Raw genomic sequence first — 27,963 nt, forward strand, 5'->3', positions numbered from 1 at the left:
TGGACATACCTGAAGTGGGACATTCAAGATAAACCCCCACTTTTTAATGCATATACTCCCAAGAGGAGCACAGAGAGTATGTGATCATCTTTTGTACCTGCAGTACTTGCTACAGGAATAAAGGCCATCAGAAAGTCTCAATCTCCTTCCCTAAAGAAGAATCACTATCAAACTTTCCTCTCTGCAAAAGGAAAGGAGACAGTAACACACAGGTCTGATACCAGAATCCAAGCACCTCCACCCACTAAATGCTCTTTCTGCCACACTCCAATTACTCCAAAACATATTTAGGAAGACTAAGATATAAATGGGTCAATATGGACTACTAAAGTGAGGTAAATTATAAAAACTTTCTATTTTAGCATCAGCCTCTCTACAGAGAGGTAAAAAGCTAAAACAGACAGGCATATTTGGCTAGCAAGTCACTGTGTCTTATCTCAATAGGACCAAATAATTCATCCACACTTTAGAAAACCTCCATTCTTATCCTCCTCAATGAATACAGTGATATAGTCAAAATAAGAGGTATACAGAAACATAACAAAAAAGACTGGCTGAAAAGACTGCTCACCCCAGTAACCCTAACAACAAATAAGACAAAGAAATCTGTTTGGCTGAGGAATCTGCTTCTCTCTTTTTGGTAATATCTTTTAACTTAAAAACAGCTGCATTTGAGTCAAAGAATAAAGCTCAAGATAGTCACAAAAAATAAAGGATGTATTTTTCTCCAAAGATCAAAACCATAACTAAGACAAGACATTCATATTAGAGTATTAAGTTCAGTGTCCAGAAAAAAACTCTTCTGCCATATATAAAAAAAAAAGATACTGCAATTACTTTACTGCTCAAGAATCTCTTTGCTCAAACTGCTTAACTCTTCTCTCACGAAGTTTTGTCAGTAACTTGATTTTAACTACAACGTACAAACAATTTTTCTTCGCCACCCTCAACTTATCTAAAGCTCTTCTTTTGTTCTGGAGAGTTTTGTTGCATGCTCCTCTATAAATTTGCTCAAATGCTCTAAATCTCTGTCCCCGCCTTCAAATTTAATAGGGTTGTTCTTCTTGTCCCTCGGAGCAAAGTAGATGGTGGGGAATCCTTCCACTTTGTAGTGGTCATTTGTCACGTCGTTGGCGGTAGCATCCATCTTGGCTATAACTAGATTTTTCTCATTCTTGTATTTTTTGCCTAGCTCTGTATACACTGGTTCAAGTTTCTTGCAGTGTCCACACCATGGGGCATAGAACTCTATGAGAACATCATTCTTTGGATCCATTACTATGGTATCAAAAGTTTTACCCACTACCACTTTCACAGGCCCTTTGTTATTTTTTGGCACTGGCTGGGACTTCACAATTGGCTTCAGTTTTCCTAGAAGAAAGAAAAACACACAGCACTGTTAGAATATGGTAAGAGCAGCCCTTACAATCTCCCCTAAGAAAAGGCACATCCTCCTGCCAGGGAAAAAATAACTGCACCAGCAAATGAACTTGCCCCTGAAACATAGGCTGGTTTGTTGGTGACCTTTTAGCCAAATAGCCTGGTGAAATATGGCTAACAATTTGTTTCGTAATTCCCTAGAACCTTTCTTCCTCTTTTTATGGCTGTTCATCCACAGGGTACTAACTAGTGATTTATTACAGAAATCGCAAATATGAATGATCAGCTCACACTTCAGAGCCATAGGAACATTTTAGGCTTGCCAAACATAACATGCTCAGGTTTAGAGTATAGCTAGAAGTCACAGCATAGTCCAAGCAACGAAGTTAATGAACCAAAGTTTAAAAAAAAAGAGGCAAGAAACATCCAAAAGCTTCAAGTCATAGAACACTGCAAGGTTGCACAAATGACTTTATTATAGCCATTGCCTCAGGAAAAACTCTTGGGTAAACAGAGCAAATAGCTTAGAGAACTGTACCTTTTTTGAATGCCAGCACAAACTGTCTGAGTACATCAGAGTCAAACTCTTCTGGCTCCATGGCATATTTCTTGCCACCTTCATCCAGAATGGCAACATTGACATCCTCTCCACTCTCAAGCAGGCCCAAATCTTTTATTTCAGAAGAATAATCCTCCTCATCAGAAACAGCAAACACATATTCAGGAAAGTCTTTGGCCACTTCCAGGACTTTGCCTCTCCAGTACTGGGTAGCTGAAAAACCAGACACGACGGGATTGGCAATTTCTAGTTACTTACTGCCTGCTTCCTCTCAAAGTGGAGGAATGGTAATCACAGCAAACTTACCAACTCGGTAGTCAAAACTGAAGTCCACAGAATAATAGACCACCACTAGAGGACGCTTAGCATATCTCTTGGCATCATTGGAGGGCTTCCGATGACCAACTAGAGGCAAAGCATGTTTTAGCACATGCTCTTTAATCTCTGACCCATCTGTAGAATCCTGTTCAAAAAAATTGCGAGAAAGGTTCAGACAAGGAGATTTAAGAGGCATTTCTGCTACACACTACTGAAAACTAATATTGATGCATATATGAATGAGAGAGAGGGGCATGTTATAAACAATACTGTCACCATACTCTTCAAATCTTTGAGCACTAGCGATAATTTGGTGTTCTACCTTTGAACTGAATATTGTAATGATAAAATTATTATTTGAAAATGCAACATCTGGACTAACTTCATAAAGTTTTCTTGAACAAAGCAATACAGTTTCAGTGGACAAACAGTTGCCTCAAATGTCTAGTGGGAGTACTTCCAACAGGAAGATGCCAACTGATCATAAATACAAGGAAAGAGAACCTTCAATCCGCACACAAACTTTCTAGCTCTGTATCAGCTACTCACTTTAAGATTCAGAATGTGCATCTTGGGCTCATGCTTTGACTGAAATTTTTCTGGCTGCATGACAACTAGTTTTCCTGGAGATGCTTTCAGTAGTTTTGCAATCTCATTGCTGAAGGTGTGATGAAACTTATAATCTTCTCTCAAACCGTTAGCTGAAAAATTAAGGTTAGGGTGAAGGAAAAGTCAGTAAGAAGTGGACTGACAGCCTCCAACTGAAATCTTGAGACTGCACTGCAAGGAAACTCTCTTCCTATTCTCAAAGGGACACAGAACAACCCAGTCTTGGACAAAGCTCTCATTCAAGGGTGAGAAGCATGTAAATATACATACAATTCTAGCAGCACTATTTGAATGCTGTTCAACAAGAATAACTTGTCGAGTTATTCTACATACCTCAAAAACCTTGAAGAGCTTCCAAAATATACAGCAAAACAGCTATTTGCTTATAAGTCTTATATCTCTTGGCTTCCCCCCAAATAGGTCAACTAGCCAAACTATTTGCTTTGGGGCAGCCTGGGAAACAGTTCTGTAGTCTTCCATGCTGGAGCAACAAATTAGCTCCTAATACAACTACAAATGACAGCAGCTCCAGAAGCAGACATAGACAGGTGGCCAGGAATGGTCTAGCTAAACTGATCCAGAGGTGGATGATGATTCTTTCTCCAGGCCACTCACCCCAAACAAGCTTGGCAAAGCCCAGTCTCTGGAACTGTCAGGCATGAAACAAGCAGTAACAGACAGCAAAGATACGTAGGCTTTAAGCCAGGAAGTTGTGATTTGTTCCTCAGGCACGAATTTTCCCTCCTCCCTAGTTTGCATGCTTTTAGGGACACAGTACTAGGAGGAAGTATCTTCTGTGACTGGCTAATACTTCAGCTACAACCCCAAAATCTGGTGTGAGCTTTTTTCTTGAGTAGATCACCCCTCCATCTACTTCTTGTTCCTCTCCAACCTCCCCTACTGAACTAAGAACATAAATAAACGATCTCTCTGCACCCAAAGTCCTAGGCAGAATCCTAACAAAACATATTTAATTAATATTTTAAAACATTCTGTACCTGCTTCCTGATAGAGCTGATAGGCTTTGTCATTCTCTCCACTAAAGACACCAATGATGATGACATCATCCCCATCCCTCAGAAATTCCTGTACCTGCTTGGTAGCCTGAATCTGTTTGGATGGAGGACCAGCCTGTTCAATCATGTAGTCGACAATACCTGTGAGACAAACCCGCCCCCAAAAAGTTGCTTAGAACTTTTATTGAACTGAAAGGTTCAGGCATTCCACGTACAACATTGTTTAGTACCACATTTCCCACAGACATCGGGGACAGCCCTCACACAATAACTTAAAGACCAAATCAGCAAGACCTCAATCTAAGTTTTTAAAGTTGCAGTTCTGGATATTCTCCTTCAGGTTAGTTTCAGAAGAGGTGGCCAAGCATGAGATCCATGGATGCTGGCTGATCTTGCAAGTGACCTTCCTTTATGAAATTCCAGACACTTCACTGTCTCCTGAACCTGCTACGAATCAAAGTTCTACTTGGATAGTCTTAAGTCTTTCCTCTTATTAGAACTTAATACTGAGTATTTTGCCAGTCCTTATGGTGCATTCCAGTACAATTAAAGGCTGCCCATTTACTCATATTGCCACTGCTTCACCATGGGTATTTAACTTCCTATATATTAAAAGGAGCTGATATACCACCATAAGATGTCAAAGATCACAGACAAATTTAAATTGCTGGCCTATGAAGAGCACAATTTGTCAAGTTTCCCCAGCTTCTATTGTTATGATGTTAACAAGCCTGCAAGTCCTATAGAGATGTTAAAATATTTGTGGTCAATCCCTCAGAAAATAAGAAAAAGCAGAAGTTGCAGTACCATATTTTTCCCGTGGCCCACTGTAGTCATAAGGTTTGCCCTTGCGGAAGATTTTGAGAGTTGGGTAGCCAGTAACATCAAACTTCTTGGCAAGCTCAGTTTCAGCAGTGGCATCAACCTTAGCTAAGGGAATTGGAGGCGTGCGCTTGCTGAGCTCCTTGGCAGCCTTCTCGTATTCTGGAGCAAGCCTTTTGCAGTGTCCACACCTAGGGAAGGAGAGCAGAGAGCAGTTTTTACAACCCATGAAATCTGCCAGGCACCTTCTACCTCTGAAGTGGAAGAGTTAAGTCCTCCAGAATGCCAAGAGTAGAAATGGGATTACTGAATCTCCTATGGACACTTCAGCCTAGGAATATGTGCCTCTCCAACTTGAAGCTGGCCTCACACTGCTATAGGTAGTTTCATTTCCAGAGGCCATTTTTAAACTAAGGACCAACTATCTTTGGTTTTCAGTATCTCAACGTGGTCCCAAATTAGTAAATAAGGAGAATCTTCAGTGAAGCTTTCGACACCACCCCTTGCTGAGACATAGATCTAGTCTAGTCTTCAACTGATTTGCAATGTGATCCTAGGTTCAGATTAGAACTAAGGTACACCAGAGCTATACACACCTGCACAAGGCAAAGATGTGTAAAGAGGCATAACAACAGAAATCAGGCTCACCAAGCCTGTTCAAGCCAGCTGTGCTAGGCAAGTACAGGTGACTGCCTTCTTGCTTACCATGGAGCATAGAACTCCACCAGGATTATGTCAGCACCATTCACGACATCGTCAAAATTATCCTGGGTCAATACCAGAGTAGCTTCGGGTGGAGGGGTCCAACTGGGGTCAGAGACCTCCTTCACTTTGGCCACAATTGCTGAAATACAGTTCAATAACCCAATTAGCAAGTGTGCATTATTATAGCACTAGCATGCCAAATGCAAGAGATGATAACAAGAATTTAAAATTAGAGTGGCGAGCATGGTCTTGGACAGAGGCTTACGCATCAAGCTTACATGAGAATGCTTTCTTAATCAATCTCCTTTATGCTTTATTTCCTTGATGGTATTGCCAAGAAGGTCTCCTCTTCACACCATATTGCATCTTACTTATACCGAGCACAGATCTGTACTTTGCAGCACTGTAGTACATGAATTCCATCTCAAAAGAGACAGAAAAGGTAGTATTTCCTCTCTGACTGAAGCTGGGCACATCAATTAAGTGAAAACCAAGCAGGTTTATATACAGTCAATATACAGATCAGATGTTTATTGGCTGATCCTTCAGCAGGCATGAGACTGTTTCCTCTTTTGGTCAAGTCATATCTCTAGAAACCTCTTGTCAGCAACAGCACTACCCACAACCTGCAAAACTGTCCTCTAGCATGCAGTCGGTTGAGAAAACAGGAAAAATTTCAGCCTTCACAGTATTATTCTGCTTAAGATAAGGTAATGTGAGACCAAAGTCCTTCAAAATAGTCACATATTAAGAAGCAAGATCATATACTTCTTTGCTTTCTTACAGAGACCTGCAAAGGACTGGTGCTTACCATCTTCCGTCCTAGAACCGTCATAGTCAACAGGCTGGCCTTTTTTCAGGATTTTGATGGTTGGGTAGCCACTGACGTCAAAACGACTTGCTAGTGAAGTGGCTGCAGTAGCATCTATTTTGGCAACAGGAATAGGAGGGTCATTTTCCTTCAGAGTTTTGGCTATCTTTTCATACTCAGGAGCAAACTGCTTGCAATGCCCACACCTGTCAGAGGAAGACACAAGTAGATACATAAATGCACAATGGACTCGCAGAGATATTCTGCTGCTCTGCATTTCCAGGATGCCTTCTGACAGATGTTCACATAATCAACACAGAAATGTCTGTCTTGTTATGTGTTCAGATTATGGAGAGATAAAGCTAATGTTCAAATTAACAAATTAAGTAACTATAGCTAATTCGTTCAAATCCCAACGTTGTTTTTTTTTCCTAATTTTTATTCAACATGCAGTGTATTTCCATATGCTTTATAAAGCCATTGTACAAAAATTCAACAAGTGCTTTTACAACAAAACTGTAAGTCTTGTACCATGCTCCTTCTTCATTCCTCCACAAATACAGTCTCAATTCAACTTCAGCTTCTCCCTAATCTAGTTTTATCTTCTCTACCTACCACCCTAAATTGAACTAAAGAGAAAAATGAACCAGTAGTTAAGTTGGTCTAATGAAATCTCACACCCACCATGGTATCAGAGCACCTGCTCCCTCTCTGGCCACAGCAGAACTTTCTGGGAAGAACAGAGGCTTCTGCTGCAAAAGCTGATGTGACAAAGGATATCAGCATAAGAAAAGCCAAATATAGCTTGACAAGCTGAACATGAAACCAGGAAAATGTAGGGGGAAGAAAAGAGGAAATGTGTGGCAGATAGCATGGGCTCCTTAGCCTCTTAACTGGCAGAATGGGGAGTAGAAAAAATGAGAGGTGTTTAGTCCATGATGACACAACATCCTTCTGCTCAGATAAATTAAGCTTTATGTTTAGTTTCCATGCAGGCGAGCTACAGCTGCAGGATTAGTACCCGCAGACAAGGAGGGATGGGATTCTCTGTAACAAGAATGGCACCAGTCAAAATGCAACTCCACCTCAAGATCACATTCGCCCTTCTATTCAAAGACTAGAAAAGGAGCTATGAGTAAGTCGTCTTTGTATCACTAAACCACAATGGAAAAGAGGTTCTGGCTGCAACGTTAACTCAGCAACTTGACTAAAAATATATTCTACTCTTGTTTTCCCCCAGTAACCATCCCTATTATTTTTGTCCATAAGAATGCAAGAGAAGGCACATTCTGGCCTAAATTCTTTGTCTCGGTTATATGCAGGTAAGTCCATTGTAGTTCCCCTGAGCACACTAGTGGTCCTGGGATGCCAGCAGAAACTATCATCATTAGGTAGATGTATGAGCCACTGCTCAAACTGATAATACAAACGAGCTATGTCCTTAATCACACCACACCCTTCTGACAAGGACAGAAATGTGAATTTAAAAAGGAAAACCTTCTAGCAATTCCACTACTAGGGAAGTCACCTTCATCCCTCCATTTAGATGAGGAAGCGCAAAAGTTCCCAGTGGTCCAGCACAAGGACAATAGCAGGCTGCAAGACCACACCGCATGATTTTTCTGGGCCTCACTGGGACCCAACAGGCACAAAGCAGGGAGAACCAAGGCTGTCCTTCCCTTGGCATGGGATCCCTCAGCGTGGCCCACGTCTGTGAGAAGGAACAGGCTGTTGGGTATTGCATGGTACAGGGAAAAGGAAAAGGGTTCCTCTACACCACCAGAACCATCTGCTTCCCTGGACTATAGTAGCATCCAGTGCATCTCCTGCAAGCAAGCTACTCCTATGTCATCTTTAAAACTGCAACTCAAGTTCAGTATTTAGGAGTGTGTCCTGGCAGAGAAGAGCTCAACAGCCATCTCATCTTGGACATAAGGAGGTACCACTGTGAACCTACCAAGGTGCGTAGAACTCCAGCAGCACAGTATCCTTGTCCGCAGTAAAGGTGTCAAAGTTTGCATCATTCAAGACTAATACACCATTTTCTTCTTTAACTACAGAATCATCATCATCTTCATCTTCATCATCATCTTCATCATCATCACTGTCATCATCGGCTTCTTTTGTAACAGATTCTGGAAAAGTAAAAATGCAATAGATATTAGATTGTGTCAAATTTAACACTGAAGTAATAGTACCAAGTTAAAGATGGATCTCCTGTGGTTAAAGAAAAAAGTACCTAGACAGGTTAGTTTCTGTTCCACATACAGTGACAGCTATGTCAGTTTGCAAAGAGCTTGGACTCAAATGTTTGACTGTTTCATTTTTGTCCACACTACACCAGCCAACAATATCAATGTTTCAGTAAAGTGTCAACATCTATCTCCAATTTCAAGGCAAACTAACAAAATGGACACAACAAGAATTAATACACGCGGATCCACATAACAGTTGCCACCAAGGTACGTTGGATATATTATTGAAATGTGGGAAGCGAGACATGTTCTGCTGGGCAAGAAGGGCACGGAAATGACACCTAAATTCAAACAGAAGCCCTTCATCATGCAGTAGAACAGCTGCCATAAAACCAAATGTTACAATCTTGCTAGTACAAAGGTGGTTTGGAGGCAGCACTTTAAAATGAGGCTTCTTTCCTGACTGCTCCATCCCACCTCTGCCACCTCAATATATCTTGCTTTCAATTACAGCGATGTTTCAGGTCTGCAATTCATTGAGGAGTCTTTCCACTCACAGAAGCATCAATCACCCTGCTCTGGATCAGCACCAGGCTGCACTGAGTGTAAAATCAAGTAAGTGACTGTTTCAGGAGTCCCGTGAAAACCCATTCGTATGCACCTGGCAGATGCAAGGTAAATGGAGTGAAAGCTTCTTTTAAACGACTTTTGGGGAGGCCTTTGATTTAAGGAGACCAAAACCGCTGGTCCAGAACAGGCCTTTCAAGAAGAAAGCAGATTTGTTCAATTCCTGAAGCAAAATCAGCATGTGAAAGCTGAAGCCAGGACATTTCAACTGGTTCATTCTTTGTGGGCTTGGAATTTGAGATGGTTTCTTTAATATTCAACCTTTCACATGTTCCTTTAAACTTTTTTTTTTTTAACTGCTATCTTTCAAGGCAACCAGACCTTCCTGAAGCCCTTTAAGGAATTTCAGTTACAGAACAAGTAATGATAATACATCATCCCAAATGAAAACTGTAAAACAAGGAAGCTAAGGCCCTTTTGACCACTGAGAGTCCCAGGAGTATATTGGGAAAAAAAAAAAAAAAGGGAAAAAAGGATTTAGGTTTCTTGGTCAAAACTATTTTTTCTATTTAATTTTAACTGGCTTTTGACTAAGCTGACAGGAGTTACTGCAGCACTATTCTGAAAATACTCTGATTTCACCTGGAATTTGAAAGTTAAGAACGAGAAATATGTAATACCCAGCTATGAAAAAGTGAACAAAACAAATCCCACTTTTCTCAGACCAACAGCAGACCACAGGAATAATCTCACCGTGGACAAAACTATGCCATTAAATTGCAATAGCTATTTTTATGTTAGAAGAAAGCATACAAGAATAAGACTATATGCCCTCAGAAAACAGCACGGGCTCTTGGAGAAAACATGTTCATTTTAATTAGAAGCCAACTTTACCTACCACCAAAATATTAAAGCTTCTGGTGAGGAGAGAGATCACAGGAGATCATTTATCACACAACAGCAGTCACCTAGATTAGATTTCTTTAACAACTATTCCTGTTTCATCTGATCTTTGAAGCAGCTAAAAGCACTTTTTGCCAGCAGACAATGCCTCCTGTGTTGCAGCACTTGCTCACACTTGAGGGAAGTCACATACCTACAGGACTACCCTGGTGAAACAGCTGGTTTTCAGGGGGTTTTAGCAGGCAAAACTTCTGCCTTACATGGGTGCCCAGCAGCTTTGAGGGCTATGTTTCACCACATAGTGTTCCTGGTCAGTCTGTGCCTGAACTTCCCGCAAGTTGTGCAATGCCGTTGCTTTTCCATGCAAATTGCTTCAGACTTGGTTTTTCCTGACACAAAGGAATTTGAGCAAAAGTAGCTGGCCAATTCTGCTCTTGCATCTCAAACTAACCACCAGGTTGTGACCCTCATTCCTGCTTACTATGCTAACTACCTGCCCCCAACAAAGACAAAGGCCACTGCAGCTACTGTAGCACAGGCTCATGGTTTAGAAAACCAAGAACAAAGCATCACCTGCAAAAACATCCCGCACAAGTGGAAAATGTAACCATTAGATCCAACATCCATCACTGAAATAATTTTGTATCTTTCCCTGCAAGTGGCTGCACAGCCTGCCAACATAAAACTTCCTTGACAGTGACACATTGTCATGGGCATTATACACACCCACTTCCTCCCCCTTGGAGATGGAGGCAGGACAATAGCAGTGTAACAGCAGGACTCCACCTTTTCCCAAGTGGGAGGAGGGCATGCATTAAAAAAAAGTTAACCACACCTATAAACAGGTCCTTAAGTGTGCAAACTCTATCATAGCTACCTCTAACACCTCCTTTACTGTTGGGACTGAAAGAACTGCTTCAGGGACCTGACCAAGCACGGGAGTAGCAAGCAGGACATCTTTTCATTAAGAGCAAGAATCTTGCCTCTGCATTAATGATTTACAATTTAAAGAGAACAGATGCAGAATGAGTCTTACTGTGACACCTGAAATAGCAGAAGTAGCTAATAAATACTTGCATAAGACAGCTCATGAAAATAAAACAGCTGCCCCCAAACTGAAGTGTCTTTGTTTCTTAAAGACACTTACAAAGCAGGTGGACAAGCCAACATGTGGCAGCTGTGGCTAAAACCTGCCCTTCATTAAAATATGGATTACTCCCTTTTACTCCAAAAAAATCACTTCCGCAAATTTCAACATATTACTACACAAGTCAAAAAACATGATCAAAATGGTACTTATTTTAGGACTTGAAGTACATGATACTGGCTGGCAGACCTTCAGGATGACAGCTACTCTAAGTGAAATTAATTCTTCCAGTAACTTCGCTGTACACTCAGCATTTATCATAAATCTGTCCTAGTAACTTTTTCTTAAGTAAAGTAAATCCCGTACAAATAAAGCTGCATCCAGACATCAACAACTTCAGGATTCTGCCTGAAAGCTTTCTTCTGAGGAGCGCAGTTCCCCAATTGGATGAGCTCAGTTTTCAGAAACCCAGAAGTTAAGACTCATAATCTGTTGCTAGGGCACTCAAAAGTCTTTCAACAAAATCAATCCTCCTCAAGCTTTTCTGTAGTGGATCCTCTACACGATTCCTCCTTTTCCTCCATCAGGATGCTAAGGGTGTAACAGTCACAATCCAGGCTAACCTTACTTTGAGCATATTTGCCTCACTGTCCTAGTTGAACTTCACTTCCCAAACCATGCAGTACAACAAGCCGCGTTTAATCTGAACTTTTCATCTCCTGCACAATCAATGCACATAAAATCACTTGGTTGTTGCAAAGTAAACTTATTACACTTCATACACATCTGCATTCTGAGAGCAAAAATGAAAATCCCCAACTATGTGCATTTTTAATGCAAAGGCTTTGAAAAGCCTATTCATGATCTATATACAATTTCTAGATACACAATAGAAACCAGAAAACGATTCAAGTTGTGCAACGGATTAGTGCTCAGCTTCCACACAGCAGGAAAGACTTCCATCACCATGCACCTTTGATCCAGAGAACTCATATAATGAGAAGAACAGCACACGTGGGAAATACTGATGAGAGCCTGAGAGCCTGGCCCACGGGAAGCTGAGCTACTGCTGTCAGCCACAGGTAACACTGTAACATCACAGGTGTTACTTCATTCTATGAAGGTTGTAGGGATAATCAGTACTTGGCTTTGTCACATGCTACAAAGCGAGGGTAATCAAGTGTTCGAGCTAAAAGCGGAGAAATAGACACAATACTTGCATTTCAGTTTGCAACAAAAAAAAAAAAAAGTGCTTCACAGGAAGATTCTGTATCTCCATCTCCTTTCCGCAGACTCCATAGCCTTTAAAACAAGTTTCTTGATCCTCATCCTACATACAGTTAATTACACAGATAAGGTAACTGATTTATATGCACTTCTTTGAGTTTTAGTGCCTGTTCAGTGAGCAGGAATTTGCAGGACATGAGTTCAGAAGGTCATCCATAATCCAGTCTCCCCGAACGCCCTCTAATACTTAACATACAAGAAATATGAAAGATGCATGATTTAACAAAATTCACATGAGAGAAACTTAAAACTAAAGAAAGAAAACCTTTAAATGCCTGCCTCCTACTTTCAGGCACATACTAAACTCAATAAGCCTGAGCAGCTTTGTTTCAGCTAATTTTGGAAGAGACACACGTCAGTGAAATTCAAAGACAATGGGAAGAAACAGCAAGCAACTGGCAACTGGGCCTTCCTTCTGTGGAAAAAAAACAACTCCATCAGTCTGAAACACGCAGAATGCACAGATCCCCTGAACAGAGGGATAAGGAAAAGAGTGCTCAGCCATAGAATCACAGGATGTTAAGGTTGGAATGGACCTTAAAGATCATCTAGTCCCAATCCCTCTGCCATGGGCAAGGGCATCTTCGACTAGACCACAAACTGGCCTTGAACACTGCCAGGGATGGGGCATCCACAACCTCTCTGGGCAACCTGTTCCAGTGTCTCACCATCCTCACCGTAAAGAATTTCTTTCTAATATCTAACATAAATTTCCCCTCTTTCAATTTGTACCCATTACTCCCTATCCTATATCACTACAGCTCCTGACAAAGAGTCCATCTCCGGATAATGAAATCGCGACGAGTCGGAATAACGAGTCGAAACAATGAAATCGCAAATTTCCCGGTGATTTAAAAGCCAGGGACTTCCAACATGGCTAATCGTTAGATAGCTGTTAACTCCGTGCTTGGAAGAGGCGAGGCAGAGCCGCCCCACGGCGCTGGGACAAGCGGCTCGCCCAGACCTCAGCGCCTTCATGTGGTGGCTCAGCGCCCTGCCCAGAGGCCCGGAGAAGCATTCTGGCCCCAGCGGGGCCCTGCCAGCCCAGGTTCCCCGCAGCGCCCAGCGGCGGGGCCGCGCCCCCGCCTCCCGCGGGGGGATCCAGGATGCGCCACCAGCCCGGCCCCGGCCCGCGCTCACCTCCGTCTCCGTCCTCCTCCTCCTGGGCAGCCGCGCCCCGCGCCAGGAGGGCGATCTGAGCCAGCCCGAGCAGCAGCACGAGCACCCACAGCCTGCGCACCCTCATCCTGACCCCGATCTCGCCGCTGCTCCCGGCCCGCTCCCGTCCGCTCCCTGCGCTCCCCACGCCCCGCCCTCCGGGCACGCCACGCACGGTGATTGGCTGCCGCCCCTCCACGCGCGCCGCACGGCCGCCAATCGCCGAACGTCACGAGGGGCTCCGGCGCGGGGTGCGCGGGTCTCGCGGGACTGGCGGGGGCGCCCCCGGGGACGCCCGGCAGCGGCGAAGCGGCAGACAGGCGCGACCGACTGGAGCAGTGGCGGAGAAGCGCCCGCACCTCCGCGCCTTAGAACCGCCCGGAGGCTCTGAGGTGCCGCCCAGCCATTGGCCGCCGCGGCGCCGCCAACCGTGGACCGCCACGCGGGGAGCATGTGGCCGCTCCGGGGGCGGGGGCGGGTGGGGAGGTGGGAGGGACGCGGCGGCCCCGCCCCCCGAGCGCGAGTAGCCACATCGCCCTTCGGGATTGGCGGGTTGGCGCCAGGGGGCGGGGCCGGAAGGCAGCGGCAGCCTATGAAGGCGCGCCGCGTGCGGTGGGGCGGGGCTTCCCCAGTGAGGGGGCGGGGGAGGGCCCTGAAGGGACTGCTTAAGTAATTCTTACATTCTTAAATACTTAATGTAGAATTTAAATAATTTATTACCATGTTCGACTGTGACGGCACTGCCGCCCCCCGGGAGCTCCCGTAGGGGTCAGGGTTGTCTGGCACAGCGAGCACATCGGTGGAGCCGTAATCGCACGGGAAGATGTCACACTATAATTAATTTCTGACGATGGTTGTCCAAATGCTTTATCTGGTGGACATTTAAGATCTAACAAGACGGTGCTAAAACCTCGGTTCTCGAATCGCTTGTCTTACCCCGTGCTTGGGCAAATCACAGCTGCCCATTGGCTCGTGGAACAGTTGTTTTATATTTTACAGAACCTCCGACCCTCAAATGAGTAGTTTGTAAGCATAAAGGACTGCTAAGTTCAATGCGCAGCAGTTACACTGTAAAGGAGTAGCAGTAGCTTGTGATAAGCAAATATCTTCGAGGTCTTGAAGTGCAAGCTTAAAGTACAAATTCCACAATTTTGGGGGACTGAGTAGCCATTGTGTTGCTTGAAAGAATATTGATGCATCTAGATTGCCATTTGGCATTTGTAAGTGGTCTGTGGGTTGGAAAAATGCATTAAAGACCTGCAGTGTTCTACATTGTGAAGTTGTAGCCTGGGAGTAACTGCATTTCTTCAGCTCAACTGCCAAGCCAGTTATTTTGAAAATACAGTGCTCGATACAGTAGCAGTTCTTCAATTTATCTGTCTGAGTGAGACCTGATCTGAACAAAGTTAAAGCTGTCTGGATCTTGTCAAGATTGTGATCCTGATCCTGCCTGGTTTTGGTATCAATATAAATATTAGTTTGATTAACATAGATATTCAGTAATTTGATGATAGCACATAACCAGATTGGACACTAAGTGTTCTGAATGGGAAAAATTAAGAGTATGGAAGGTTTTTATTTAGAGTCTTGTTCACTGGTTAACACAACTCTTCATTTGAATGTTGTATTGGTACGTGAAATATTTACTGTCTTTGTCATCCGAGTTTATAAGACAAATAGTGGCTATTGGAATCCAGTTTTTTCTGATTTACCTTGCAGATTGTCCACCTGGCAGTGACCTGTCAACGTACAGGAGTGCAGTCAGGCCTAGTACTTCATGACTGACATTGTCTAGGCCATTGGAAAACTGGTTAAAATAGCTTCCAGAAAAAGTGAGCACGTAAAATGAAGAAATGGTGTCAGTATTCCTTTTGTCTGCTAGAGTGTGAAGTACAGGATCAAATGCTTTTTCTTTTGTGGTAACTAAGTTTCATGGTTATTTTGGTTTCTGTCTATACAGGTTAACCAAAATGAAAAATGAGATCAGTAGATGTGCTAGGCGGTCAAAGGTGTCAAGCATCAACATCCTGCTGGGCAGTGAAGAGAAAGTGCAAATAGTACAAATATAGAGGGTTTTTTTTTAATTATTACTTATTTGAACTGCAGGAGGAAAGCCTGCAAGACAGAACCCCTGTGATCCCTGATCAGCCAAGGACAGCCTGAGAGATTTGCTAAATTGTTGTTTCATTGGCAGCCCAGATCTTAGACACGTCCCACTAGATAAACAGGACCTTGGCAAAGACCAGGATCTGGTCTGTCTCCAAACCAGCAGGGCTGTGTCTGTCTTCCTACATTGGGGTAGCACAGGATAACACAGCGAGTCAAAAATAGCACACCAAGCAGACGTGTAATTCATCACAGACCAGCTGGGGTGCAAACTCAGTGTAATTGTGAAATACACTGGGCACTGGAAAGAGTGTGCAAGCTGTGCAGCTTTTCCAAGAGATCCCTTACTGCTCTCTAAGGGCTGACTTACCTGTGAGACTGACCATATGAAGCTGAAAAATCCTCTGAACTAGTCACTACTGGTAAGAGCACTGCTGCCTTTTGCCAAGTACTTATTCCTCATGGAAGTTAATAACAGGAACATTCTCCTCTTTCCCAGGAGGGTCTCTAGGCAGAAGGTAGGTGGAACAGAGCCTAGTATAGGGTCATCTGTTGGTTAGATGCATGGAAAAGTGAATGTCACAGGTCTCTTGCAGCATGTCTGATGTGACAAAATGTCCATTCTTAAAAGTCCCTTCTGCCCCAGACATACTGGAGAGCAAACAAGCACTGAAAGCTTGAGGCCTCACAGAGCACCTCTGGAGCTGTTTCTGGGTAGAAGGCACTTCTATCTGATAACATCTGCTATGCTGCAGAAAAATACAGGTATTAGTGCACTCTGGTTATTTGAAAATGGATTACATTTTGCACATGCATACGTGTTTTCATATCCTTATAAGTTGTTATCATCGCCAGTGGCGGACTTGCATCCTCAGGAACAAGCAGATGATTGTAGCTCTTAAATGTGCTTTTCCTTAGGAACATTCAGTAGGTGTCTTTCCTGTTGGTTTAAGTTGCCAATGGCTACCTTAAAGTCTTCATAGGTTGCACCTGTGTTCTCCAGCACCATTAAGTAAGTGGACTGTGAAAATATCTCTTTGTATTACACTGTACTTTTTTCCTTCAAATTAGACACTATTAATCCTGTACATCATTCTGCAAATTCTGTGGGGTACAGTTGTTGATCTTAGAAGAGGCATATTCAGCAGTAAATATCAAAGAAGGAAAAGCTAATGTTCTTTCACAAAAAACATGAAAATTGTAAGGTATGTCAGACTAAGCTACACAAGTCTAACTTCTGCTATTAAATTATATTACAGTCTCAGAAATTAATTAGTATCTACTTGGCCCATTACAGTGTGTGAGTTGACACAGGCAGGCAGCTGGAACAACCACAAACTCGCAGCTAGAATGCAAAGAGTAAATTTATTTCCATTACCTTGCTAACCAGGGGATCCCTGACGCAACACCCAGGCAGAGGTACACAAGCAGAGAACAGGCAGCATGCTAGAGATCCATAAACTCAGTCCATGCTAGAGGATCACTGGGCTGCTGTTCACACAGACTCATCAAGAGTTATTCCCAGCTGCAAGGTCACTTGAGTGGCTTACAATCCTCTTTTGCTTTTAACCCATTCCAACACACAGCCTGATGATACTGAGTACCTGTAAAGACACTGAGCAGTTATAATGGTCTCACAGATGTGCTAGCTCATTTAATCTATTGTAATCCTTAACATCACAGAGTGATACTGACTAGATCCTGACTTATATTGACTGCATAAAGGTGCAACAAATTAATGTACTGTTTTTAAATATGAATTTTGGGTCTCGGTTCTATAGTAAGTTGCTGATGGTGCTTAAAGGATTGGACATTCATTTTAACAGGATGTGTGCAGCCAGTTAACTAAGGGGTTGGACTGTGATACACAGCATTTTCAGTAGGACTGTGTGACAGACCACCTTGTCTTCCTCTAACTTTTTTGAATGGAATACTTGTTTCATACAGCATAAGCTGATGGCACTTTTGATGCCACCCACTGGAAAGGTAAAATATGGCTGAAATTATGCTAATACACTCTTGACATAGCAGCATGTGCACAGTTCTGACTAGTTTTGTGAAAATGCGTTCAGAAGTTGTTTTCTAAAAAATTCATTTGCAAAACTTCTCTTTTATGTAAGGTTTAAACTGGCACAGGGTCACACAGGTGTTTTGAATGATTTTTCTGGTAGTTTTCTTGTGAACCTCAGTTATCTTTTGCATAATAGCTACACTTTCACAGCAAATGATGCTGAGTTGCCTTGCACGTAATCTTCATGTAAATCACTTCAGTGAATCTTGAAACTGCTCAAAATATCCATCCTGTTTTGCATTTCATCTAAATCTAGAAACAATTTAGAGCAAAACACTTGTAGGACTCGTTGGTTTTTGATCAGTGGTTGACTCATGTATTATGATGCTTATTTTAAAATATGTTTCAATAATTTCCAATCATCACTGTAGAAAGATGATAAAAATTTTGATGTGAAAATGTTCCACTTCAATACTACTAGATTCTTGCAAGTTAATGATATATGGATGAAATATGGTAAGTGACAGTAATATAAATAGTATTGATTCTGTATTGTACTTTTGTTTTGTTGCAATGATTTTGAGAGTCTGTCTGGATGACTTCTTTTTACCAGGTTTTCTTCATATTTTTTTTTCTCTCTCTCTTTTAGTTCTTGGATCTCTGTGTCCTGTCACTACAGGCCTTGGTAAAAATTCTCTCTCCATCTTTCTTACAAGACCCCTTCATATATTGAAGGGCTGCAGTAAGAGTCCCTGGAGCCTTCTCCTTGCAGAAAAATCTCAACTCTCTCAGCCTTTCTTCAGAGGATAGATGTTTTAGTCCTCTGATCATTCATGTGGCCCTCCCCTGGACTTGCTCCAACAGTCCATGTCTTTCATGTGGTGAAGACCCCAGAGCTGGACACAGTACTCCAGATAACATCTCACCAGAGCAAAGTAGGGGGATAGAATCACCTGCCTCTCTCAACCTGCCAGCGTCTTTTTATGCAGTCCAGGAGACGATTGGCTTTCTGGACTACAGGCACACACTACTGGCTACTGTTCTATTTTTTGTCCAGCAGTAACCCAAGTCCTTCTCAGCAGGGCTGCTCTCGATCCCTTCATCTCCAGGATGGTCCTGTGCAGGGCTAAGTCTTGGACTCGAGGATCCTTGGGAGTCCCTTCTCAGGGACTCAGCACATTCTGTGGGATTCCGGGTGCTGTCTTTGCCCCACCATCCCCAAGAGGGAGGTGCCACAGTTCCGCCTCAGCGGTGGCTCTGCCCCCTCAGCAGGGAGGGTGCAGACACCCACCAGCTCCAGGGGTGCCCCCGGGGCTCATCGCTCGCTCGCAGGTAGCTCAGCCACGGGATCCACTCGGCTCACAGACACATCCCTGCACGTATCACAAAGGCTCTGGCAATGCAATGGGAGCTGCTACACAAACCTGCAGCCGCCCAGGTTTCGGGCTGCAGGGAGTGCCAGAGTGCTGGTGCTGGTGTTGGACGGCAGCAGAGGCCGCAGCTGTGGAGGTGTGACCAGGTGGATGATCTGCTCAGCCTGCTGGTGGAGCTGAGAGAGGAGCTAGAAAGGTTCAGAAGTGTCAGGGAGGAGGAGATGCACTGGTGGAGCACTGCTCTGGCCTCCCTGAGACAGATTTCCCAGCATTGTCTGTTTACACCTCAGTGCCTGAGTGGATTTGTATCTGTCTGCATGTAGCTCTGACTGATCTATCTGGCCTGTGAAGAGATCCACTGATCCCACTGGAAAAAAAAGAAAGGGATATAACATGGAATGAGCATCCCCTTGAAATGAGGGTCCCATCTCCATCAGAGCAGGAGTGTTGTCATATGCACAGTTGGTCACAAGATAGTGTCAGAGAGCAAGGGCCCAGGAGGTTGAGATCTCCCTGTTCCCCATTCTGGGAATGCTATAAGGAACAGTTGCTGCGTTCGCCTCTGCTGTTGGAAACTAGTGTAGTATTGTTTGAGGCCATACTGCAGGTCAGGAATTTTTTGAGTCTTTGCGGGGTGGTTTTGGTTTGGTTTGGGCATCAGACCCAGCAGAAAGCTGAGAACTCTCAGAGGCAAGGTAAGAGCAGGAAGCACATAGGATTAGGAGCAGGAACAGATTCTGGCCTGAGGGGGGGGCTGTTGCTCTTTGAACAGCTATCCTTTGTGGTACAGTACTCCACTAGTCAAAGGTAAGTATCTTGCATACAGTTTTTGGCTGACACATGAAAGCACAGGCCTTCGAGGTTGTCACCAGTAGAGAGTCCATTTTTTTTAACCAGGAGGATGATACAAGTGGTTTAAGCCTGAACTGGTTTGGTATGGTCTGTTGCAGATTACATCAGTGAAAAACTGCCTATCAAAAACTGCTGTGTGTAGCTGGCACAAGATGGCACAGCTTCTCCATCTCAGAGTGTAGTGCATGGGAGTCAAGAGGAGGAGAGCTTGTGAGACTGTGGGAAACCCACTCTTACTGTGCTTTCATTATAATCAGCTGTATTGAGTTTGCACGGCAAGGGTTTAGTAGTATGAGGTGTTACAGGAGGGGTTTCTGTGAGAAGCTGCCAGAAGTTGGAGGGCCGTGGTGCAACAGACTGTCCCCCTGCAGCACATAGAAGGTAACAGTGGAGCAGAGATCCACCTGAAGCCCATGAAATACCTTATGCTGGAGCAGGTGGATGACTGAAGAAGTCTGTGACCCCCTGGGAAGCCTGTGCTGAAGCAGGTTTGCTGGCAGGACCTGTGGAGAGAAGAGCCCACACTGAAACAGGTTTGCTGGCAGGACTTGTGACACACTGGAACAGTCTGTTCCTGAAGGACTGCACGCTGTGGGAAGGGACCCACGCTGGAGCAGTTCATGAAGAACAAATGAACAAAAGTTAAAGAAGTTCAAAGAAATTGCAGCACCCTGTATGATGCCTTTTGTTTGGTTATTACTAAATTATTTTTCATATTTGATTTGAAAATGGTACTAAATTCTTAACCCTGAGTCAGATGCTGGTACTGCCGTTGTAAGTAGATTTTTCTGGGATTCTTGGTAATGACTCATGTCAAAAATAAACACCAGGAGTACAAAGAGCATCTGGGAAATCTTCAGCAGTCTCCTTTCTACACAACTGTCCTCTGAAAAAGGCGTAAATACAAGGTCAACTTCAGAAAGAGTCAGTGCTTATGGATTTCTTATCAAAGCCATGTGAACTAGAAGCTTTGCTGTGCTTTCTTATGAAATCTCAGGAGGATTCCTTTGTGTGGTGTTCTACCTACATTACAGAATATTAATCTATCCAACAGATATTTTTATTGTGTCTGTTTATCACGAGATTTGGTATTTTAGTTTTACTTTGGTATTTGTGTTAGAGAATATTGACTTGGAGCTAAAATGTGGTGAATATATGAAATTTAAACAAAAGAAAAGTATTTCTCCACAAGTTTCTATCAAATTGTTATAAGTAAGGACTGATTATTTTTTGGTAAGTATCTAAGCAAAGCCTCATCTTGGGCTGTAGCACTTAATCTAAGGTTCACACTAACCTACTTCTTCTTGTGCTTTTACAGACGGCAGCAGCCCTCTGGGTTGTGCCAGGGCTTTTCATTGCTGACGGTGTCTCCTGCTGCACTGCAAAACCTCCTTCAGTCTGCTACAGGCACTTGTAAACCAAGCCTTTGGGGAGCACTGAACAGAGTTTGCTGGCTTTGGCTAGTCACTGTGAATTATAGAGGTTATTGGATGATCCCAAACTACAAGCATGCAAAAGCCTGCCTGAACAGCTCCTTTTTCTAATTAGCTAGTGGTTTTCGTTTGGCTCATGAGTAAAGCAGAAATGGTCTCTGTGCAATGCAAATGTTGATCTATTGGCTAAAGCTGGTCAAACCACAAGGCTAAAGCATTTGTCAATGCTCAACTAGCTAATAATATCAGAATATGGAACAGAAATAGGGTAGTTTATACTTGAATCTTATGTACTGGTTGACCCTATGAAGTTGTTCTTTGGCTGTCTTTATGTAGAGATAAAAAATTAACTAGAACAAAGTATAAACTAAGAACATTATTTCTTATTGTTTTGAAGTAAAACACTAATCTTAATTATAAACTGCAGAGATCAAGACTGGGATTGCTATTGCATGGATAAAATCCTATGTCTGAAATAGAAATAAAAGATATCTCTTTAAAAGAAGATTGGTTAAAAGAAGGTGACTATACCTCAATGAGAGGTTCAGAATGAGAGAAAATTTGGGACAGCTGTAGAGAAACACTGCGGAGTGTAGAAATATTTTTAAAAAGTGTTGAATTTAGGGAATTGTTAATAACATAAAAAGAGAGCTAAAAAGGCTTTCAACAAATTTTGTTTTTATAGGTTGGGATGTATTTAAGAAAAACCTAACAAATTGAAACTGTCAGATAACACTGTCACAGAGACATTCAAAGTGAGTGCGTCTCTCAACCCAGTCCATAAGATGAATTACCAGCCCCTAATATGATTGCCTCTTCTCAGAATTCTTATTACCACTGTTTCAGCTTGAACTTTTGGGTTAGAGGCCATCTTTCTCTCATCCACTCAGTAGATACCATCATAACATATTGAACCAGTCACAGCTGTAGCAATCCTGTTAGTATCAACTGCAAGTCAAGGACTGATATCTTTGCTGCACATCCTTGGGTCACAGGTGTAAGAACGAATTTCTGTGTGAATAAATCACCTTAGTCTATGCTTGCCTTTTGAGGGGCAGCCAAACAAGTGTTTGTAGTCAATACTACTTTAAAATTTTTTTGGCCCATGATTTAGTTTCGATCAGACTGGAGCTTTGGGAAGCAGTTGTATTCCAGAAAGAAAAACATATCAGGATAACTCATGGTTTACACTGAAACATCATTTCCCAGAACTGTATGTAAGACATAGTCTGCCTGAGATTCAGTTAGATGCTCAGTACCTCCTTTATGGAAAACCCTGCAAAAGAGTTATGAAGGAAGATTAGAAGTCCTACTCTCTCTTCTACCACTGACTGAAGCTGAATAATAAAATTTGCACTACTATGATCAAAAATCCCTTCTATTTAAAGCAAATTAGAACTGGATTCCTCGAACTGTGAGATATATTTATTTTCTAACTAGCACTGCATTTTTTTCCAAGATGTTCTTGCTTATGCTTTAAAAGCTCAGCTAATGTATTTTTTTTAAATTTCTGTTTCCAAGCACAGACTTGCAGTTACAGTTTGTTGCATATTATATGTTTGAAAGCTGTATCATTCCTGTGTTGCCTCTAGCTTTTGTAGCACCAAGAGATGCTTCTTCTTCATCTTCTACTTTCAAAAAAAAATCAAGGCATAAGTTGTGCTGAAATCTCAAATCCTTAAATAATTAAACATGCTAGCTTGCATCCATTTTCCTCATATATGTATGAGTTGCCAAAATAAGAGTCACCTTATTGCTATGAGAATAGCTCTGCAATCCAGAGCTGCTGTTTGAGCCTATATGGGCATACCCAAGCTCACCTCTTTGGGTACCAGCAGTGACAAAGCTGTTGAGAAACTGCCAGTGTGAAAGCCTTGGCAACGCTTCTACAGTTTGTCCTGATCCCCATTCACTACTGTGCAGCTTAAAGCTGGAAGTACAAGAAAGTCTGAATTTTCCTCTGTGAGCCTGCAGAACTGTATACTACATTTATGTGAGTGTTACTCCAGTGGTTTCCACTTCTTCCCTTTCAGAGCCTCTTGCCAATGCAGTACAGTAAGTGACCCTCTGTAATTCTACAGATTTCAGCCACAGTTTGCCTGTATGTGAATACAGGTGGTGAAGCCATTTTTATGCTTATTTCCTATAAGAAAGGATGGCAGCTGCTATGGATTTGTGGTTAATATTCTCAGGTGGATTGTGGGTGAGCAAGGAGAGTGTGTCTAAAATCAGTCACATGTAGGCTTGAAAGTCATAGGCATTTACACTTTGACAACCAAGAAAAAGTCCTCCACTACTTCCTTTCCTTTCTTTTGGCCTTCTAACCCTCTGACTAAGGTTATAAATGGCTCTTCAAAATCCTGCCTGCCTCCTGTTAGGGAGCCCCAGCCTCACCTCATCTGGCATCTCTGGGAGGAGACCATATTTTGGTGTATGAGCCAGGGACAGAGGCAGAGTCAATCATCTGTGATGGTATTGTCATTACATTACCTGCTGTTACATTTGCCTTATGATTGTAAGGCAGCTTTCAGCTGGTGATTCATCAAAACTCAGTATTTTTCATGTGGCCCCTTAAAATCTGAGATTGTCCAGCTCAGGAACAATTACTATGTTATTCTTTAGGCTGTTCGAGCAGGGCCTGTGTAGAAAGGTTCTGTAGATGTCTGAAAGGACTGTGTGGAGATCCTGCATTTGAGCCTGCTGGTGATGCTATGAGGAAATAAAACCCACGCACAGGATCATACAGCTGAAGATGCAAATACAGTGCCTGTGCATAATTTGGCTTCATATTGGGCCGTCAAGTTTTCCTGCATTTCTTAAAATTTTGTGCCTGCATTCCATAATCCTACAATGCTGTTCATAACTAATACTTTTACTCCTTCAATTTAAAGCATCCTCTTTATTTAAAATGAATATTTAAATAGAACTTTCCCACACATCAAAATTGATAAAAATGGGGGGAAAAGGTTATTCTTTAAGGAAGGCTGATACTTTCTATTTCCAGTTTCTTCTTGTGGTGCTTATGGAAGGCCCTTCCTGACCAAGCAACATCCCCAGAGTGGGAGGCATTTTCAACCTCACTTGCTACGTTGTGCTGAAACTGTCTTCCCTGTAGGGAGAATGAAGAAGCAAATACAGGATTCTATCCAGGCAAAAAAGAGAAGTGGAATAGCAGGCTGCAGTTTGTTAACAGGCTCCCTCACCTCATTCCTGGCCCGGCCTAGGCGCGCCCTGGGGCCGGCGGGCACCGGGACCCCTCCGGGACCCCTCCGGGACCCCGGCCGCCGCTGTCCGCGGTGCTGAAGCTCCGCGGGGTGGGGAGGGGAGATTCCCACAGGATCTGGTGTTCCGGGTTTCTCAGCCTTTCAAACCTGAAGTGTGAAATAATAACTTAGATACAACAATTCCAACACTTGCACCTGCATGTTTTTTTGACCTCAGAAGGGCAGGCTCAGCTCTGTAATATACAAGAGCCGCTGCTACAAAGGCAGCCACTGTCATGAAGAATTGTTGAGTTCACTGTACTCCATCCTGTAGCTGCCTCTTCTGAGGAACATGGACAAACCGTCCGAGTATAAAGCGTTTCTAAGGAATCATTTGCTTTGTCACTGGTCATTTAGGTCGCATACCTACATAAGCACTGATGCTCTGCCTAAGAAAGCAAAGGGATAGAGAACTAGTCATACTAGATCTAGAAACCACAGCGTTCAATGTCATCTGAAGGAAAGGTTAATACCGGAACGGTCAGGGGTTTGTTTTTTTGGTTTTGGTGGGGGTTTTTGTTGATGTTGTTTTCTTTCTTCTTTTTTTTTTTTTTTTAAATTAACTGGGATTTCCTTTCTCAGTTTAAAAATAAAATGACTGGATAAAGATCTAGAACTTTGTCTAGTTTTGAAGCCATGCTAGCATTTTTGAATGGCTCTATACAAGTTTTTTCCAAGCTGGGTGTTCTCTAGCCCCAAGATCACCACTGACTAGTGCATGAGTCCACAAAGTGCAGTAGAGAGAGAGCAGCTGGTCAAACTCTGATTATGAAATCTGGGAGGCTGCATATTGTCATAACAGAAATAGTCTCTATGTGTCAGACTGAAAGAACAATTCTAAAGAATTGCTTGGTTACATTAGGAACACTCAACTTCTTTGGATCTACAGCCACAACGTTTCTCACTTACTAATGTCATAATCTTGAAGCTTTAAACATTTGGTGGGTGACCACACTTTCTTTTAGATTGGGGATCAGGAAATGGTTGCAAACATGTGTGCCTTAAAAAAACACTCCCCAAAGCCCTGTTCATCCTCCATTCAGAAAACACAACTGTTTCTTCAAAATGAGGGAACATAAAGCTCTACCAGCCTGCTCCCACCCAAGAGTTTCCAACCAGTTTTATTCTCTGCTTTCAAAGCCCTACTTCTTAGCAAATGTGGTTGCTCCAAGCCCAGTGAAATGGAGACAGGACATCTGCTCATAACACAGTTTGGTGCTCCAGCCTGAAAGTCAGAACTCAGAAGCCAGTGCAACAGTGCTTTGAGATGCAACAACCAGTGATCAGGCAATGCAGCTGGGGGCAACTCCTGGGGGTCAGAAAATGGCCCAAGGCACTGCACAGAACCGGTGGAGGAGGCACTACTGGCATGACTGCCATAATAATTCAAAAGAAAAAAAACCCAAATCTATATTTGCACATTTATTGGACATTCCCAAGGCACCTCTGTATGTATGTCTCTACCTCTACATTTATTACTTTTTGGAAGTAGTTGGAACAGATGGGGTTTGCCCATAAGAAGGAGCTGATCCAACCTTGGAACACGACTGGCTGTGCTGATTTACAGAGGCTTCTGGCTTCCCAGGTGAATCCCAGTGGGCTTCTAAGAAAGACAGGGACTCATTTTTTAACAGGGCCTGTTGCAATAAGACAAGGGGAAATGCTTACAAACCAAAAGAGGGTAGATTCAGATTAGGTCTAAGGAAGAAACTGTTTATGACAAGAGTGGGGAAACACTGGCATGGGTTGTCCAGAGATGTGATAGGTGTTCCATCCCTGGAAACATTCAAGGTCAGGTCAGATGAGCTCTTAGCAACCTGATCTACTTGATGATGTCCCTGCTCACAGTGGAGGAGTTGGACCAGATGACCTTCAAAGGTCCCTTCCAACCCAAACTATTCTATGATTCTACCTAGATTTCACTTGAAAAGCACCTAGACTGGGGATTAATATAAAAGGGGAGCCACCTGATGCCTTTGAGTTTAGCTGGAGAAAACCAATACCTCAGACAGCTTGCAGCCACTTCACATTTTACCTGCAGAAGTTCCTTGGCAGGAACTTCTTCAGGCAGGAATTCAGAAAGTCCTGCAGCAGAATGGAGAGTAGCTTAGGGTTCTGCACCTGTTGGTCCCATCCATAGTTATCAGATAGCAGAAGTACTCCACTTCTCAAGGCTCTTCTCCTCTCCCCTCTGTCACTGCTGGGCTCTCCTGCTGTATGAACTGCTCATGCTGGAGCTTTCAGGTGTGGGAGTGGTGGCTTCTCAAGATGATGGTGGTGCAGCAGCAAGTTCCATTACAGAATGCGTGTACATCTGTGACAAGAAATCAATTTGTGTCACAAAGGCAGCTGGCAGAGATGCCCTTGAGATTAGATTTCAAACACAAGCCCTTAGGAAGATGCTGTTGGCCACATTCAGGGTTTTTTCTGTCCACTTCTCAAACACAAACCTCTGCATTAAGATGACAGCTGTTGGAACTAACAAATAAAATTAGCCACACTGCAGTGTGATCTTCATAAATGGACCACCTGGGTAAAAAAGCTAGAGGTCACCAGAAAGAGCAGTTGTACTTTTCTGCTCAGTATATGAACATACAGATTCATCCTCTAAATCCTGGGCATTCCTTGGATACCACCAACACTCAAAAGAGGTTTCCAACAGCAACACGACATGATAAAGTAAGAAATACTCATCCTTAAGGCTGGTAACTTTTAAAATTTTTGTCTAAACCTTAGGGAAGTGTCAGAGCAAACAAACTACTGGAAAGTTCAATGCATAATCCATGAAAAATTAAGCCTATAAATTGAGAACGTGATGACAAGTATAAATCATGCAACAGCTGCTCCATGACATGGCTGTTCTGAATAGATCCTCCTCTGTAGCTCACATCCAAAGTATAAACCAGTCAGCTGGCAAGTATTTAAAAAAATGTAAAATCACTTTCCTTGTAGATCTTCTGCATTATTTTTTCTCAGGAAACCAAACATCAAAAAGCAACAAGAGGCAGAAATAGTACTTATAATTCTGCAAGATCTTCTAGCACTGTATCTGAAATTCCAGTTTCAAGGGAAATAACGTCCAGAGCAGTAGTAGCCCAGGAGTATTCCAACAGTCCTTATCACTCTTCATCACAGTATGAATGCATGAACCTATGCATTTGTTCATAAGTTCTGTAGATAAACACACACACAAAAAAATTGAAGGGTGCAAAAGATTGTTTTAGAACACACATTTTTCAAACAAACCTCCTAAATTGTGAATGAAAAAAACCAACCAACCAACCAATCCAAAAAAACAACAACAAAACCCGAAAAAAACCCCAAACCCAAAACAAAAAAAAACCCACACTAACTGTCAGGGACACTGGAAAAATACATAAGGAAAAAAAATTTAAAAGATACCAGAAACGCATTAACAAGACAGTTGCCTTTCAGAGCTGGCTGCTGCTGGTAGAGCTCCCGCTCCACTGGAGCACCAGCGGGGGCGCAGGAGCCGCTGCCCAGCTCC

General features: G+C 42.9%; 1 protein-coding gene and 1 long non-coding RNA gene across 2 annotated transcripts; both read right to left on the minus strand.

The window, feature by feature from the left end:
- Positions 1 to 696: 696 nt before the first annotated feature.
- Positions 697 to 13,619, minus strand: PDIA4 (protein disulfide isomerase family A member 4). Its single transcript, XM_064668952.1, has 10 exons — positions 13,400 to 13,619; positions 8,178 to 8,355; positions 6,221 to 6,426; positions 5,410 to 5,548; positions 4,690 to 4,895; positions 3,865 to 4,023; positions 2,807 to 2,958; positions 2,246 to 2,402; positions 1,919 to 2,152; positions 697 to 1,371 (listed from the first exon to the last, which is right to left on the minus strand). The coding sequence occupies exons 1-10, from the start codon at positions 13,503 to 13,505 to the stop codon at positions 956 to 958; spliced, it is 1,953 nt and encodes a 650-aa protein (XP_064525022.1). The 5' UTR covers positions 13,506 to 13,619; the 3' UTR covers positions 697 to 955.
- A 6,791-nt stretch (positions 13,620 to 20,410) lies between these two features.
- Positions 20,411 to 27,915, minus strand: LOC135420960 (uncharacterized). Its single transcript, XR_010433795.1, has 2 exons — positions 24,396 to 27,915; positions 20,411 to 24,301 (listed from the first exon to the last, which is right to left on the minus strand). It is a non-coding gene; the product is annotated as an uncharacterized LOC135420960 (long non-coding RNA).
- Between the last annotated feature and the right edge of the window lie 48 nt (positions 27,916 to 27,963).

The sequence above is a fragment of the Pseudopipra pipra genome, chromosome 1, assembly GCF_036250125.1.
Source record: "Pseudopipra pipra isolate bDixPip1 chromosome 1, bDixPip1.hap1, whole genome shotgun sequence".
In the NCBI taxonomy this organism is placed as follows: domain Eukaryota; kingdom Metazoa; phylum Chordata; class Aves; order Passeriformes; family Pipridae; genus Pseudopipra; species Pseudopipra pipra.

Coding starts and splice junctions, on each gene's coding strand:
- PDIA4 (XM_064668952.1), bottom strand. CDS start 13,505: ATGAGGGTGCGCAGGCTGTGGGTGCTCGTGCTGCTGCTCGGGCTGGCT. Junction 8,356..13,399: donor GGAGGAGGACGGAGACGGAG/GTGAGCGCGGGC, acceptor TTACTTTTCCAG/AATCTGTTACAAAAGAAGCC. Junction 1,372..1,918: donor TGTGCTGGCATTCAAAAAAG/GTACAGTTCTCT, acceptor TCTTTCTTCTAG/GAAAACTGAAGCCAATTGTG.